At 46.9% G+C, this 17,679-nt stretch overlaps 1 protein-coding gene and 1 long non-coding RNA gene across 2 annotated transcripts in view; one reads left to right on the top strand and one right to left on the bottom strand.

Annotated features, from left to right (window-relative positions):
• KCNMB2 (potassium calcium-activated channel subfamily M regulatory beta subunit 2) overlaps nt 1-17,679 on the top strand; it is a 128,393-nt gene that overhangs the window by 110,252 nt on the left and 462 nt on the right. The window contains 5 exon segments of the mRNA XM_040566832.1: nt 4,438-4,496; nt 4,499-4,547; nt 10,772-10,942; nt 13,369-13,454; nt 13,457-13,563. Of these exon segments, the coding sequence (XP_040422766.1) occupies nt 4,438-4,496; nt 4,499-4,547; nt 10,772-10,942; nt 13,369-13,454; nt 13,457-13,563 (472 nt within the window).
• LOC121074566 lies at nt 4,565-10,898 on the bottom strand. The gene is made up of 3 exons (XR_005822414.1): nt 10,767-10,898; nt 9,731-9,893; nt 4,565-6,807 (listed from the first exon to the last, which is right to left on the bottom strand). It is a non-coding gene; the product is annotated as an uncharacterized LOC121074566 (long non-coding RNA).

The following is a 17,679-nucleotide window of genomic DNA, read 5'->3' as shown; positions in this document are numbered from 1 at the left end:
AGGGTATTTACGCTGCAGAATTTACCATTTTGTACTAAGACAAAGAGGAAACATACTCATGAGCTCTGAACTGGGTTCTTTGATTTACCACAGAGGTGCTTACTTCACATCTCCGTGCCTCGTTTCTGTAGGATGGGGTTATTAAATCTGCCTTTCCTCATCAAGATCATTTCTTAGTCTTGAGCAAGACAAGTCATTTCTACTCGGTGTATGTGATAACCAGGTTTACACACTAATGTGATCGGTACTATTCCCAGCCTGACTGTGAACATATGTCTGTGTCCAGAGGTCCTCTAGCAGGTCCAAGACACCATTAGTGTGAGCAGGGGGATTGAGCTCACATTCCTCTTGTTCCTCCCATCTGGCGATCTCAGACACTTAGATTCAGCTAACTGGTCTTTGCATATGCCAGCAGATTTAATACGTCTTTCAATGACAGCCAGGGAAAATCAGGCAGCTCAGAGTTAAATAGCATGCTTGAATTGCCGGGTCACATTGGCAGTGCTGGTCCAGCACTCCTGGTCCTCTTCTTTGGCCACTGTTTTGGATCAGATTTTTCTTGACTTACCTGCACAAACCAGTGCAATAGCAGCTGCCTACAAAGGCGAAACAGCTTTACACCTACATCTAAAGCAGAAAGCCAACCTGCTCACCAGGGAGGCAGCATGGTCTGGTGGGCTTGTGCACTGCTCTGAGCCAGGGACAAGTCAATTAAGTGCTTGTGCAAATCATCCCCTTTGCCTGCACATCCCCTGTGCCTTGGTTTCACACCTGCACTTTTGCAATAATAAAAACATCTCTTGGTAATGGTCTTTAGTAAGATGTGATATGTGAAACCTCGGTGGTGGTCTGGTATTCACACCGACTGCCCACCCGTCAGCAGTGAACACGTTCAGCCCGCTGCAAGCTGCTAGAGCCTAGTAAAAATTAACAAGCTACTAAGTGCAGACTGCTGTATTTTGCCCCAGAAAATAAAGTCAAACAACAGCTAAAATAGAGGAGGCGAGGGGGGGGGAAAGGAGAGCAGAGAAGGCAGACCAAAGGCAGCATAAGAGTTGTATTTATTTTTAATCCCTTCTCTTTTAGTGTCTGCGATGAGCGCTGTAACTAAAGGAATCTAACTGAATTAGAATTTCAATATGTCCTGAGCAGATTGGAGCCGTTTCCATTCATGAGCAGCACGTCCCAGCTGTAATTGCCTGCTTGCTTATCCACACAGCTCTTTACAACTAATCCAAATGTGGATTCAAAAATAAATAGTGCCAGAGCATTCCGTTCCCAATGGACAGCCATTTCAGCATCGCCTCTGCCTTAGCTTTGTTCTGGCCGGTGCTCTCGATGGCACGGGGACTGGCTCAAAGGAGATAAAAGATGATTGACCCTCTCAGGGAATTAGGTGGGAGAAAAACCGCTCCTGCCATAGCTGCCCTGGCTGTTTGTGCTGTTCCTCTGGGTGCTGCCTTGCAGCTGTTTATCGCTCTCTGTCCTCACCTCTCTCCCCAGCCATGTCCGCTCCTCTGATCCCCTTCTCTGTTGTGGCTTCCTGAGGGCAGTCGGTGCCCTCCCTGTTCCCCTCTGTGTGCTCCTACCCACACACACCGCCAGGGTTTTAGCACTGCTTTCCTCAAATGAAACATCTCTTCGGGGATATTTAAAAGCCATGTACTTCTCAGATCAGGTCTTTCCGGAAGCGTGTGAAGCTGAGGCACATAGCTGGGAGCTGGAGAGGGCAACCCCTGCTGATGTGACTTGGCACTGCACGAAGCAGGGCTCTGCCTTTGCTCTCTGACATGGGGATCTGCACATGTCCACCCTCCTCACCAGGGGAGAGGTGACCGCCCACCCTCTTTCAGGCTATTTTCCTCCACTAAGCCTACCACGGAGTTCCTGGGAGACTTTGGACCAGTCTCAGCAGCCTCTGTGCCTAAAGTCAAAATAAATTTGCCTTTAAAAACAAAACCAAATGCACCTGTATTTTGCCCATAGCTGAGCTGCATCCCCATGTGATGACTTGTCACTGGCAGCCCCATTCTTCTCGTCCTTTGGACATGGAGCCTCCTTTAGCCATGTCTGTCCCTTGGAGCCCAACAAGACCACCCTGGGTCCCAGACATTAACCTTCAGCTCAAAATCTAGGTGGAGATCTCAGCTCCGAGCTCAGGGGAGATTTAGAAAAGGGTCTAGAAATAGAGGTGTATTCATTAATGCAGCATCATTAGTGATCAGTCTTCCTAAACATTTGTCAGTACATTCACACCAGCTCCCACTGTCCATTTTTTCCCTTCATGTAACGAGGAACCCGAATTCAGGTCACCTGCCAGTTGGATCCAGTTGGATTAGTCAGGTAGTAGAGCCGGAGCTCCGGAGATGCTCCAACGAGAAGGGCTATTTATATCCCTCTATCCTGCACCGTGCCATTAGCTCGCGGTATGTCAAGGTCTGGTCACAGGGCAGAAGAATACACTGTTTGATATTGCTGTTGCTGCTTCACGATTTAGTGTTGTTGCTGCCAGGGAGCGTTAAATGTTCCCTAAGTGGTAACTGTCGTCTGCTAATGTCGATACATTTCTTTTATGAGTTAGCTTTTGCTGTCTCTCTTAGTCTACCTCTGACTGTTCTTCTGCTACGGCCACAGACAAGTGGATTTAGGGCACGCAGATCACAATATAATGCCCAAAGTACCTGTTAAGGATTTTGAGCTTCACCCTCAGAATTAGGTCTCTTTTGGAGCAATTTGAAGGCAGGCCCTGCCTCAGCAGGTTCTCTTCACACCACAGGCCTCAGGTGTTTGCTGCTGGTGGTGGGAGACATGCTGATACTCCTTAGTGGAAACTTTGTCAGGTTTTCTAGTGAGGTCCATAAAATTCACCAGAAGATAGTGTTCAAGAAGAAGACAAGACTGGGAGAAGATGAGAGAAGATGGTCAGCCCTGGCAGAGATGTTGGTGTCATGGGTCCTTAGAGGTGCTCCCAAGCCAGCCCAGAGCAGTGAAGTGCCACTGGGCATGGGTGTAATGTGTTCATAGGAGTTGTGCAGTTTGTACTCAGAGCCTCTCCCTCAGCACGTGGCATTTATTCAGGACAGACCCCCAGTGCCAAGAATCAAGGTGTGTTTTGTAAATCCAAAGCTTGGCCTTCTGACTGTCTCTGTGGCAATGACACCAAGAGACAAATGTGTGAGGCCACACGGGTAAATAATGAAGGAAAACAACCTTGTTCAGGCAAAACTGAGCAGAAAGCCCAGGGTCAAACCCAGTGTCCGAATCTAACTGTACACAGAAGTCACACAAGTACAGCAGCTTGCTGGTAAACTGCCCTGTGGGAGTATTCCCCAGGAGGAGTCGGTCGTGTGGCTGTAGCCATTTTCTAATATTACAAGACTTTCAAAGGTCTTCAAGGGGGCCTTCGGCTTTTTTTGAGGTAAAACAGGGCTTTTACCTCAGAGCTTAAACCCTCATCTAAAGGAAGCACAGACTCCAGGTCGCTTTGGCCTCGGAGTGGCTGCCGTGATGCCATCAGTGTTAGGATTTTACACAAGATTAGGGATGCAATTGTGTGCTAACAGTGACCGTTAGCTGGATTGCCCAGACTAATTGAAGCGGGCAGCATTACGCACATCACATAGGGACTTCTGCAAGGCACTGGCACTATGAGGAGTGTCTGAAATTACGCTGACCCCGGGGGGAAGAAGGACAGTCCCTTCCTCCGCTGGCACCCCCTCGGTGGGACGGCCCTCTCCTGCGATTTACTCTGGAGTTTGTGAATCTGCTCCCTCCCTGCCCAGGAAGCTCTGCAAACTCAGGCAGGCAGCAGAAGCTGGTGGTTACTTCCTAATGCCTGCCCAAGTTTTGCTTAAATAAGAACAGACCTCTCTGGTAGGTGTTCACCACCACCTCTGGCTGGCTCCAGGAGAACTGGGGCTGTGGCAGCACAGCCAGTTGGGCTTTCCTCAGGGCAGCTCGCATGTGATACCCTCAAGGGAGCAGTGATAAATATATAATTTTATTTCCCAGCACTAGGAATCCTTGGGGCTTAGCCTGGGAGAGGTCTCAGTCCAACGTCCGATGTGGCCTCCAGCCCTCGGACAGCTGCTCTGCACCCTCCTGCTCAGTGCAGAAACAGCAGCGTGAGGATTAGACCCAAGGACACACAACACATTTCTGGCTGTGATCACCATGAAAACACTTCTTAGCTGATGGCTGATAGATGCTATTTCACCTTCTAAACTGCAGTTATTACAGGAATGAAGGGCTTACAAGATTTGTCCTTCATTTCCACCACTGCTCTGCCATCCCCATTATTTTACATCTCACCTCACGTTAACGAATGGTCCATCTTCAAAGCACGCTGGGCACAGCCACAGGGGATTTGGCACACTGGAAGTAACTTGGACTGCTGCTTTGCATGGGCTGTGACAAAAACTATCCCTCTTCCCCCAGGTCCTTCCATCGTCCCACTGCAGCAAGCAAAAACAACACTGGGCAACCCTTTAAAATGTTTTTTGGACCAGTGGCCGGAGCTCTACATCTTACAGACATGATGAGAAAAGGTAAATGGCATCGATGCTGGTTGTCTCTGATGGGTTTTGAATCTCTAGGAGTGCGACCTGTCACTGCTCTTCGGTGGTGGCAGGGGGAGGGAGGAGGGATGCAAAGGGTGCATCCTCTTATCCCTTGCTCCCCCCAGCTCCTCTCTGAGGTCCATCTCTGAGGCCGGCACACACACATTGCACATTTTATGGCACACCAATCCCCAGGCACAGTTTGCAGCCACAACTCTATGCCTTTCGCAGGTGTCCCGCTTCCAGCCAGGAGCCCACAGAGTGCACATCCCCCTCCTGCCGCCACTCACAGCCCCCTCCCTGAGCCGTGTCTGTTCCACATCTGGGCGATGCATCCAGCTCTCGGAGATGTTTCCTGTTCCTGTGCACACACGTGAGGGCGAGCATGTGTGCAAGGCACTGCACAACAGATGGGTGATGACAAGCAGGTGGAAAGGGAGCTGGCTACTGGGAGAGTGCCAGCCCACTTCAGTGGTGTTGCTGGATGAAATAGGCTGACAAGACAGAGGAATAAACGAATTACTGGGTCTCCTGGGGGCAGAGAATCGCACAGAAGAGAGGAAAGGGAAGGAGAGGTTTTAAGTCTTCAGACAAAGCAACACTCAGTTGGGAATGAAGGAAGTTAAATATCACTGATGAAAGAACAATTGTCAGTAATGCTCAGACTCATCCTTCCAAAATCTCTCTCCTTTGTAGTAAGATTTGCTGGACAGCTTGTCTTGTCACAACTGGACGCATTTCCCTTTCTTTTCTTTCCCCCTTCTCCCTTGCCTCCTCTCCTTCAATTCTCCTTGCAGTCACTGCTAAAAGCAATCACAAAAAATCAGACTCCAGTGAAACAAAAGCAGAGGTCAGGTGCATCTACAGTGCCAATTAGCAAAACACACTCCTCAGTTTTTCTAATGAGATATTACTGCTGGCATCTGCTGGAAAATGGGCTGGTGAGTTCAGGCACCAGAGCTGCCCTCAGGATGCAGGGTTTCCTTTGGAGAATTAGCCAATTTGCTGAACTCTGCTGCAAGGCCACATAGTGCTCAGCGTTGATACTCTGATCCCAAAGAGATATCTGGAGGACCTGGGCTTGGCAGTAGGTTTCCATGGACTTTCGGTTGTAGCTGGCTCTCTAACTGCCTCTTGCATTTCTGCAGGTCTCCTCTGCAACTGCATTTTCCCCAGGCTAATGTTCTTCTGTGTGAATACAACAGACATGGATGGGATGGTCCAAGGCTAGGCACTTGCAGGAGATATCTGCCCACAGGATGGGCTGGCCAGGAGCACGTTCTCCTGATTAGCACAGCCTTCAGCTCCTAGCATGCCTTCCAGCAGGGCTTGTTGACTTGGCTGCTGAGCGCTGTGCTAGAGGCATGGTGCTGTGCCAGCATCATGGTTGCTCAGGACCCTGGGCAGAGCCTCAACCCCGCACTGCCTGCAGAGGTGGAGCAGCACCCCTGTACCTACACGGCTGGCCTTGGCCAATTTCAGGTGGCCTTGTCAAGCCATTCAGGAGGGGACTGTCCATACCCTGTGAGTGATAGATAAAATGGAAGGAGGGAAGGGGAGAAAGCGGACAATGTGGAATAGGAGAGTGATGACCGTCGCCTCAGGGCTCTGCAGAGAAGAGAGGTCTGAATGTGGAAGCAAGGTTGCTTGACGGAGGTAGGACTCCTTTGCTAGTGTCTGGCAGCAATTTTAACACATGTAAGGTCAACCGACAGCATCGCTGTACCAAACAGGCATGCATTTTAGACAAATAAACATCCCCTAAGCAATCCTTTCCTAGGAATTCTGTGCTCTTTAAGCTTCAGATGGGAAGATTGTCAGCTGGGGCAGCAAACTTCCGTAGCAGCAAACATTAATAATAGCCTGCTGCAGCAATGGGTCCTTGCGGCGGGGGAATCGTCTCCTCCTGAGTGGGAGGTGTCTCACCAGCATCTGCTTCTGTAGGACAAGGCCAAAAGTTATATTCGTTGCTCTGTTTTAGAAATCTGCTGTTCCCCATCTGCCACTTTCTAGGCTTTGGAAACCTAACCAAGCCCTCATTCTTTCTCTGCTGTCCATTATGCTTTCCACAGCACTGTAGGACTGGAAAACCAGAGCACTGCTTTGGTGTGGTTCGGTTTGGTCTGGTTTGGTGGGGACAAGGAAGGGGAATTAAGTGAGTGAAATCTTTCTTACCGGTAGGAATCCTTCCACAACCACCATGGAGATTTGTGTAAGAGCTCCAGGGAGATCGCATGTTGCCATAGCTCTAACAACAAAATCGATGCAGCTAAATATCGCCAGTAAGAAAAATGTAAGAAATTAGCTTCTGAGCAGAAAAGCCCCTGAGGCACTGGGAATTCTGTATGTAACAAACAGGATTTTTTTGAGTTTTGCATTCAAGGATTTCTTATATCAGCAAGGCATCTCAACATGAGGTAATTGAGTGACTTCTGCATTACTAACTGTGATATCAGTGTGGTAAATGTGAATTCAAAGTCACTCTGAATAATGCAAGCAGGCAGGTATCCCGCCTGCCAACCCCACAGCAGCTCTGCGCTGACAGAGGCAGCATCTTCCTTAGCACCTGCACTGTGGCCCATTTGGAAGCGGAAGAAATTTGAGTGCAGGTAATTCATATTTTCATATCTTCTGAAAAATAAAGTAATTGCAGGTGCCTGGTTATTCTAGATTTCCAGGGAAGAACTGATTGCCTTTGCAGTGTGCTTAGATCTACCCATTTGGGATTGAAATGAGAACTGCTTTACTGGAAGAAGCCTTACCTCAGCCCCCTCCTGCTCTACGTGACAGCGCCTGGAGCGAACCCTTAGGACCTTTCCTAATAAACACAAATAAATCCATCGCATCCCTGGGTCTGCAGAGCAGTCCTGCCCCAGCAACCCACAGAGCACATGGGGAGCATGGTGGCAGTTTCATCCTTTATGTAGTTAGTGCTAAAAGCTCATGTCCCCCATGATGGCAAAGGAAGGTCTTGGCTCCAGCAAATATGAGCAACTTTGCAGATGTAGAACTTCTTTAAGAAGGCTGGCTGGCTCAGACCAGCACTATAGTTCTCCTTGGTGGTCTGGTATTTGTGCTGAATAACATAACCCAGGCTGCCAGAATCCCTCACACAGGTCCTTCCCCTCCCTTTGTCTGGACGGCACAGAAGGACCAACTGAACATCCTTCAGAGGGATCCCTGCTCTGCTACTGTTGGGGGTGATACGGAGAGGGAAATCTCTGCTCTGTCCCCGGCAGGCACGGTCACGGCTGAGGTTTCCTCCCTGGCAGCTGAACCTGGGTAGAGCAGCCAGCCCGTATCCTGTGAGCAATTTGGCAAAAGGAACACGGAGATTTAGCAGGGGAGAACTTCAGTTTGGAAATGATGAGGACAGCAAAGACCTTTCGTCCTTGGAGGATTGCTTTCCATTAAATGTCTTTGCAGAAGCTGTGCTCTGACAGCTGGCACTGCTTTAAAACAAACTACACCCCCACCCACACCAGTGTCCTATTTGGGGAGTTGTCACACGTAATCGCAAGTATTCAATGGAGTCCCGAGATGCGCAGTGTCGGGGTGCAGTGCTGTGTGTGTACGCAGGGCAGCTGTCAGCTAATTGTGGCTGCGCAGCCCTGGGGTGCAGAATCAGCCGGCTGAGCACTGCACCTTTCTGGCTCACCGAGCAGGGAGAGGTCCTGGGCTGTGCCACAAGTTCACATGTACTCAAAGTCCTCCCCTCCCCACAGAGCAGCAAGCACACGGGCAGATACCATAGCTGCTGCACCAGCTTAGGCAATGCTGAGGCTGCTCTGCTAGTGGCAAAATGTTGTACGTACCCTATCGTGTCCCCAAAGCCAGGGCTCTGTAGTACAAAATGTGCAGCCAGGTAATAGCTGATGTTCCTGGTGTCACAGGAAGCAGTTTGCTCCCTGCCCAGGGCCATCAGGAGTGGGAGGGAGGAGGAGGGGTGGTCAGGCAGTGTTTCTCCTGCACAGCATCAGGGCTGGTGTGCCACGCAATGCCACCGCACACCTCAGCATGTGGCACCAGACTGGCTTCTGGCAGGATGCCAGACAGAAACGCCCTCAGCAAGGTGTACCAGACTGCTGCTTTTCTGTTGTTCAGGGTTGTTGAACAACAAATATTTGCAACAGGGCAACCAAATGACTGCTCCAAGCATAGCCCAATAGACAGAGCTTTACTGAGCTCTATATACATGGCCAACAAGTGGGGAACCATGAGGCAGGCGGGGACCACACACCATCCTCTTTGCTCATCACTTGCCAGAGAGTTCACCTCTACAATGAACCCTTCAGTCCCTCTTTTTCTACCTCTCATTCTACGTCAGAAGGATCAATACATCAGAAGTATTTGCAACCATTCTCAATTAGCTATTTGTTTTGAATTGTCCATCAGTGACCCTTTTTATGTCTTAGCTGTTCTGGTGACATCAGTGAGTGATGGCACTGTGCTCTGTGTCTACACGCAGACATGAGTTATGCTGTGTGATCAGGTAATGTTCTGGAACTGCATGACAATTTCTTCCTTCCTGCCGACTTCCATTTGGGAGCAATGCAAATCCTAATAGCAGCTCTCAGAGTTAAATACAGTTTGATAAATATAATAGAAAAGTAACATTAGATTAATTACTCTACATCACTTCTTTGAAGGTAGCGGCATCTACCAGTTCACAGTAATATTTTCCTCCCCAGCACCAGGAAATTTGACAGACTGAATTACCATTCATTTCCAACTAGAAAAACACTGACAAGCTTTAAGGATGGTTTTGAAGAGAAAACATGAACAGCTAAAGATGTAAATTACAGTAGGACGAAGAAACTTCAGGGGTTCGTAGGTATGGGAGACTATTTGACTGCACTAGCACCTAAGCACAATTTTTGCTGTAAAACCCCACACCATATGTGTTTGCCTGGCTATGACTCATCATCTAAACACAAATTCAATTCCAGCTTCAAGGAGTTTATGATTGAACTTTTTTTCCTTGTTTCTACTGTGCTTATGTATGATTTGCATCTGTCTTAACTCTATTTCTTTGTCCCTAATTAGTGGATGTAAATTACATGGTTGGTCTGTCACACGGTGCTTTTTCCACGGTTGCGTGAAACTTGGTGGTTTCAGCTTAAAAGAGTGGTGGGTTTGCTAGAGCCCAAAGTGATGTTGATGTTGCTCACCTGCCATTTTGCAGACAGTAGAAGAGGAACTCTCTTCCACGTGTACCTCTATGTCCATGTTATGGTGGTGCCAGGGCTCAGAGGCGTGCGGTTCACATGCTTCGGGTGCTGCCTGGATGATTCAAAAGAACCGTAACAGAAAACACAGGAGATTTTGACCAGCCTCAGGTCTGTAAGTACATTTTAAACCCACAAAGTTTGAGTGTGTTTGAAATGTACTCAAATATTTCCTTCTTCACCATTGTGTCCTCATGACCCATTGAATCATCAAAGGCTCGGAGATGAAAGAAGGACTTATGGTTAGAAAATGGAAAGGACTCTGCTGAAGGGGGAATGGGTTTGTTGTATCTTCTTTTTTTAATCCCAGAACAAATAGCTTAGTGAATAATTTTCTGTGAGGGTTTTCAATGTAATGAGTAACAGGTCTTCCAGAAGAAACAATTTTTAAAAATAAAGTAAATAAGCTCCCGATCAAAAAAAACCCACAGAAATCAATTGCAAAATCCCCATAGTGTTTCATGAGCTTTGAGTCACACTCAGGGTGGAAAATTTCCACTAACCTGTAGGGAATCAAGAAAGAACACTGTCCTTTCATAAAAAATCAGTGACTACTTTCTTCAGGCTATTTCCTACATATGGTAACATAAGACCTGTTACTATACTGAACTGAAGAAAAGACACCCTCCTATAACTAAATATCTTCTAGTGGCCTAAATTGGCATTGAGAGGTCAAATTCATCCACAGTAGAATATACTGAGCCAATGAAGCTGCACCAAAGAAGGATTTACTGAGCTGGTACAAGTGTCTAATCGTTATATTTGCAATAAGAGGTTTTTACCTTTTCAGAAATGGCTGTAATTTGTTTTGGAGATGAATAAATTTCCACCAGGTCAGAGTGAATCCATTGAAAATGGACACCTGAGGACCCTTTAGCCTTTCTCACCCACAAGATGGGTATGGAGGTGGAACTGCCCACCCCACAGAGGGCTCATTGATTAAATATGAACTTCACATAAGAAATGTATTATTTTCAACCTCAGAAATATTTACCAAAAAATCAGGGATCACGATCTACTGGACAAAAGGAAAACAGTCACAGCCCTAAAAGCCGGAGAAGACCGAGCCATACTCCTCGGGTTGGCCATGATGGTGTGCTCTATCATGATGTACTTTCTCCTGGGAATCACCCTGCTGCAGTCTTACATGCAAAGGTAATTTTCATTACAGTTGCCCTGGACCTCCCACGCTCTGTTCCAGCTGACTTACCGTTGATTATTCTTTTAACTATTTTTATTATAATTTATCCTTTGGTCAACATAAGTCAGATTCTGCATTTCCTTACCCCAGTATAAATTACGCATAACTACAGTGAAAAGCAAGCTGAGCAATGCCAGCATAAGCAAGGGAAGTATTAGATCCCTGTTTGACGAAATCTTGATCCATAAGCCTTAGACTTGCCACAGTTTAACATATCTATATATCCACATCAGCTGCTTGCAGCCTGCTGAGCTCTGTAAGCCTTGCAGCGGTTTGTTGCTGCAAAGCCCAGGCAAACTCTGGAGAGAGAGCAGCAAAAATATTTAGCTGCTTCAAGAAACAACGCATTTGCAAATGAAAAATGAAGAATCTATTTGGGAAAGAATCCAGCTGCTTTCGAGCATGTAGTTTTCCGTGTAGGTTACTGCTTTCATGTCAACAAGTGAAATCCTCCCAAAATAGAGTAATTTGCTGAAAGTGAAGGATCATCTTTCATCATTACTGCTCTGTACGTAATTTTCTGAGGCTTTCTCTGGCTTTCTTCTCTGGTACAGAGCAGAAAGTTTGGCCTGTAATTCATTAGCAGTATTTGAAAGCAGTTTTCAAGCACCAGCCCTATTTAAAATTCAGCCTAGACTGTAATAAGACTGTCAACAATGTTTTTTCTGCCCTGATCAGCAAAGTTAGGAGAATGAAAAATGTATAATTGCGGATCAAAAGGCTGGTCTGTCATGCCCAAACCCACGCTGAGGTAGTGGCCAATACCTGGCACATGCTGGCTTATCCCCAGCAGGCTTCATATTTAGATATGCACAATAAGTGCCTGAAATTAACTGGTATGAATATCCTCCATTCTAATGGTGCACCTGCAGGAAAATATTCCTTCTTGACCCTGCCCTGAGAAGGAAAAAAAAAAAAAAAACACAATGCATGAAGATAAAGTGTACTGATTTTCAGCATCTTAGTTGTGTGATAAAGGTATTTGTCCCTTTTTAAATCCAGGCAAAGTTAGGTTTTCGAAGATAGGGATCAAGCCCTTTTAAGTATCTAAGAGTATTTGCATTTCCAAATCGCTCTCCCAGACCTTTTAGCAATACCAGGGTCAATTGTAGAGGCTGTTAAGGTCAAAACTGCTCATGTGGAAAGATGATTTATATTACAATCTATGTGAAAAATTGCCAGAAGATACCAAAGCACCTACAAAGTACCCACATATTCCAACTTCAACAAGTCTGTTGTAGGTAGATGTTAGTTTATCCTCCCCATACATGAGTAAAACAGCAGTCACAAAGGTTAAAGTGAGGAAATGAAGGCTACCCTGTGCTGTCACGTCTCTTGGTGCAGCCAGATCTCCTTAGGGGCTATTCTGCTTTGCAGACAGCAATACCTGTCCAGCAGAATACTTCCTGGGAAGAACAAAAAAAAAAAAAAAAAAAAAAAAAAAAAAAAAAAAAAAAAAAGAGAGAAAAAGGAAACCTTTCATTTGATTTCCCTCCAGAAATCATAGCATAATTTAATAAAATGTAAAACAGAATATACAAGCGTAATTACTGCCAAAATGAAATACCAAGAGAATTAGTCAGCAATCTTGGCAATCACTTATCACTGAAGCCTTTTGCAGGCTTCGGCACGGGGCAAGCAGACCTCGGCTTCCTCCTGGCTGTGGCTAGGGACAGGTTGCGCTCTCCTCCCTAAGGAAAATACAGCCATAGGCTCTTAAATATATACAAGAAACCCAGGTGAACAGTGGCAGTACATACCCAGGCTCCCTCATGCCAGTTTTAACCTCTAGTGAATTTGAGATAAGCTGAAGTCCCCCCAGAATGACTACATCAGGAGATTTAACTTACTGAAAAGCAGGCAAGCTGCTACCAGAAAAGCTTTCCTGCTGGTAGAGCTGCAAGCAGTACCACTTGTGTGCTACTGGGGGCTTGTGCATATGGATATCCACATCCCAGGAATGCAAAGTGGTCCCCCACTTTTAGCTGAGCTGGACTTTGTGGTTAACTATCGAGTCTTGGTTCACAGTGCCCCGTCATGAAGTTGCTCTCCCCAGGGCAGGCTGCTCCATTTCCTTCTCTGCTGATTCCCTTTGATCTCAGATATACCTTCTCCAGACTAAGAGTTCCCTTTTCATTTACACATAGAAGTAATCGAATCAGGTATTTTGTGCCAAAAGCACAAACGTTAGGGACTGCAGAATAATACCCTCTGTCTGTGATGTGTGACATGAGAAAGCCCAACCTTTGCTCAAAGCCCCACAGTGTGTCCCATCAGCCTGCAAGGTGCCCCGGGTATATCCCTGATGGAAAGGCTGAGCTGCAGTTAGCACTTATTGCCCATTCTTGCCATGCTCTAACATCTCCTTTTGTCTGCTTAGCGTCTGGACGGAAGAGGCTCAGTGCTCGCTTCTTAATGCATCCATCACAGAAAGCTTCAACTGCTCATTCAGCTGCGGTCCAGACTGCTGAAAATCTCTCAGTACCCCTGCCTCCAGGTGTACGTCAATCTCACTTCTTCCGGCCAGAAGCTTCTGCTCTACCACAACGAAGAAACAATGAAAATTAATTCTGAGGTAGGAGCCACGGAAATGAAATTTCTTCCTAAGTGGTTTCTGCAGGGCTGCCAGTTATGTTATATCCATTCCCTGCTTTAAAGCGATATAAACGCTTCCAGCTCCTGCTTCCTGGTAAGTACAGAGCAGAGAAAGCAGAAATCGAGAGCCCGGACAGAGCACAGCTCATCCCACACGGGGTGGTGGTCCCAGGGGGGGCAGGAGAATAGGAACGGCCCTCATTACTAGGCGGGCCAGGCAAGACGGCAGAGGGAGACAAGAGCCCCGTGCCCGACAGCAGATGTGGCTCCGTCTGCATTTCTGGTGACAAACCCTGAGCCCTGGCAGTCCTCTGCTGAGGTCGGCTGTGTTGCTGGGGCTGTGGCACAGCACTTATCCCTGTCGGCGGCGCAAAGATGCTGAAAGTTTACAGAGGAGAGACTGTCAGGAGAAAAGACATAGCATAAAAATAAAAGACTAAGAAGCCAGCCCATCTTTCTTGCACAATTTCCCCAATTCCAGACGTTGAAACAAAACATATTTCACAGAAGAATTCCTTTCTCTGCTTCAACGACTGCGAAACCCAACGTGACTCAGCCCAGGTGGGACGGAGACAGCTCCCGCCTGGCGCCTGCGGTGAAGGCAGCGGATGCACGGCCAGCATCCCTCCAGCCACCGCGGCGAGGCTGGCAGGATGCCCTCTCCCCACCACCCCTTCTTTGTCCCTACAGCGCCTGGGTACTCCCTACAGCACCTGGGTACTGAGGTCTGCAGGCTGCAGTGAGCTGGGATGCAGCTCAGGCAGTAGGTTTGCAAGTACCAGACCTGCACTGACTGCTTTGCTATCCAAGGTCACCGAACCCCAAACTACAGGCGCTCGGCAAACCGCAGCCCACAAAGGCTGAGCCCCATTGTCAGGCTGCTGACAACGTAACCTATTGTGTTTCTATTTATGGCAGCAGTTCGGTAGACCAAATTACTTCTGTATATTAAGATGAAGTGATATTAAAATGAGTCAAAGCACAGAGTGGTTGCACGGGGCCGGTTGTTCTGCTGGATAATTAGCTCCTGTGGCTGAGAGACGAAGTCCTCTGGATCTGAAGTGTGAAGCGCAGCAGTTGATCCCAGCCCAGTTTGGCGTCAGTGCAGAAATGAGGCACACTCAGCTCGTTCCCCGGAACTTGCAGGCCGGGACAGACCCAAATTTCTGCTGGGGCAGAAATAAAATCCAGTGATGCTCATGCTGTGATTTGATTAAAACAGATCAGATCAGTCTCTGTGCTCCACTGGATTCAAATAAATCAGCAAGTTCAGCATAAATCTTCATATTCTGTTATTGATGATTTTTGTTTGCTGAAAACAGACTTCGAAATTCCCCCAGCCACCTCCTCTTCCTAATTTAACGTAGGCACAGTTAATACTCCTCCAGCCCAAGGTTGTTTTACAGGTTAAGCTCTACTCTCGGGAGGATTCCCAGCTTTTCCTGATATGCTGCTGCTGACTGTGTGACCTGAATCCAAATGCAGTTTTGAATGCAAGTTCTCAACAGCTGTAAACTACCTGGCTTGTCGTGCCTGGCTGGGACCAGCAGAGCCTCCAGGTTTCAGACCAGCACAGCCCATCTCAGCAGGGCTCCATACGCGCGATACCAAGCAGGCTGCAGGCAGCAGCTGCACCTGTCCGAGAGCCAAAATTTGAGGAGAGCCGGTGCCTCCTGCTGCAGGAGTCAACTTCATTGACTTAAAAACCACTGCCTCCAGCTTGCGCAGAGATGTTGTGTGGTCTCCATCCCTGGAGATACTCACATTGTGACTGGATAAGTCCCTGAGCAGCTCTTCATTGAGCAGAGCTTTGGACTGGACATGTCCACAGGTAGACAGCTTGTACAGACTGACCAATCCTTTAAATTAGAAAAGTAGGGCTGGAAATATAAGTTTTCTTTATAACTACCCAGGGCATGCTTCTTGTGATCAGATTGCAAGTAACACAAGAGCCACTTTTCTCACGTTGTGTCACAGAATCCTTACTTGAGGCAGGACACAGACAAGGTTTACTTCCATGTTTGCAGGTTCCCAGGTGTTCGACAATGCAGAAGCGTAATAAAAGAGCATAGAGTTAGTAGGCTACATTCACAGATACAGAGTAAGAGTGATAGACACAAAACTCCCTGCCAGGCATCAGAGAAAATTAAATGATGACCAAAACAAAGGAAACATTCCAAGCATCCCATTATCAGCGTCTGCCTTCTTGCCTGCCAGTCACCTACACAATGCTCAAGGGAACTGGGACAAGGCCACTAGCACATGGAGTGAAGGGCACCCGTATCTCGGAGAGCACACAGGAGGCTGTAGCACTGGGAGAGATGCTTTTGGCACAAGGAGCCTGGGCTGAGAGACAAAACACATCAACCTCCCTTGCACAACTGATTTCCATGGCTTCGTATTTCCAAACCCTCTTGGCACAGTCAGCCCAACCAGCCCAACACGGCTGGTGGCTCCGGCCCATCGGGTGCAGGAGGCAGCAGCTCAAGTTCTGCTTCTGCATCAGGTCTCCTCCAAAAGCGTCTGGAAAATAGTCCAGCTTGCAGGAAGCCAGGACTTGCAGAACCTCCCCACTACACTCTTGGGACGTTTCTGCAGACTTGGAGTCCAGGAATCTGTCAACGTTTGGGCTTTTACATGCCTGCTGTTTTCTGTCAAGAGGGAAGAGCTTGGCAAAAGCGGCCAAGTCCTCACTCAGTTTCTTCCCTCAGGACAGTAACAGTTGGGACTTCAAGAAACAAAAATGTCTAGCACCAAATTTGAAAAACAAAACAAAAAACAAACAAAACAACAACAAACACCCACCACCTAAACATCAGAGCTGGAAATACTGCTAAGACAGTGACAGCATATAATTCAGTAAAAGAAAATGAGGCACAGCTTCACTGAAAAAAATCCCCTACTTATTAGATTCTGATGTATTGAAGAGTCATAGGCACTGGAAGAGGGCTTGTGGCTTTGGAAATTTAAGACAAATCTGAACAGAGTGCAAGAGAATATCCAGGGGGGAGCAGTCCTGTACCAGCAGGAAGATGGATGAGATATTACTGCTCTGATATTTTCCATCTCTAATTTCTAGAGCTCTATGAAATATTCATAATGGCAGGCTGACATGCTCTACCATTAATGCTCCAGTCTGCTAACACCAGACAATCTTCCTGCCGTGCTTCAAATCATATTCTGGGCTAATAAACCTGCCAATGAATCAATCAAATCCTGTTATGAGCTTAATCTTTTGATCATTATTAGGACTAGAGATTTGTCTCAGTATGTTATGAAAAGTCACAGCATAGTCATGAAAAAGAACTGAGGGACATTTGTAAAGTTTATACATTAAAACAATAAAAACCCATGGGTCGCATTACTTTAATCAAGATGTCTTTTCCCTCCAGAAAAATTACTTCCGTTCATTAAATTATCTAAATTTAATTATCACCCCATACAAGTAAGATCAGCAGTGCGGCAGGGGAGTGTGGCAGGACCCATGAGCAAGTTAAGCAACAGCCCAAGGGACACCCCAGTGGCTGGTCTCCAGCAAGAGGCTGAATGGAAGCCTTCTGCTATATCCCAGGAAAATCCATTTTGTCCTAGACTTTCCATTTGTTCGTAACTGAGTCATCATCCCTAAGGGAAGATTTGTATTAAGGTCTTTTGGGGCCCTTCCCTCTGTGAGAGAACGCCTGTGCCTAAGACCATGTTGATCCAACGCAAGTGAGGTCCAATCTACCAGATTCATATTTACAGCGAGTCAATTACCCATCTCACTGCAAGAATACACACACCACTTAAGATGAAGAGGTGCTTCATCAGTTCCATTTTTGCATGTGTAAATTAGCAATAATAATATATTCACCTATCTATGAGGCCACTGTGCAGATTAAAGCACTAATGTTTGTACAGCACTTGGAGGTTCTCCAATGGGAAATTCCTTAGATGTACATAATAGTGAGTTTTGTCTGGGATAAATGTATTATTCACTTAATAGCATTACGTTTCTTTTGAAAAGCATAATTATCTTGGAATTATCCTGTTTGTCACCTGAAAACAGACATAGTATCTGGTTTGAAGATGCGTTTTTCTCCCTCTGATTTCTTCC

This window comes from Cygnus olor, chromosome 9 (genome assembly GCF_009769625.2).
Source record: "Cygnus olor isolate bCygOlo1 chromosome 9, bCygOlo1.pri.v2, whole genome shotgun sequence".
Classification (NCBI taxonomy): domain Eukaryota; kingdom Metazoa; phylum Chordata; class Aves; order Anseriformes; family Anatidae; genus Cygnus; species Cygnus olor.
This window is presented reverse-complemented; position numbering and strand designations above follow the sequence as displayed.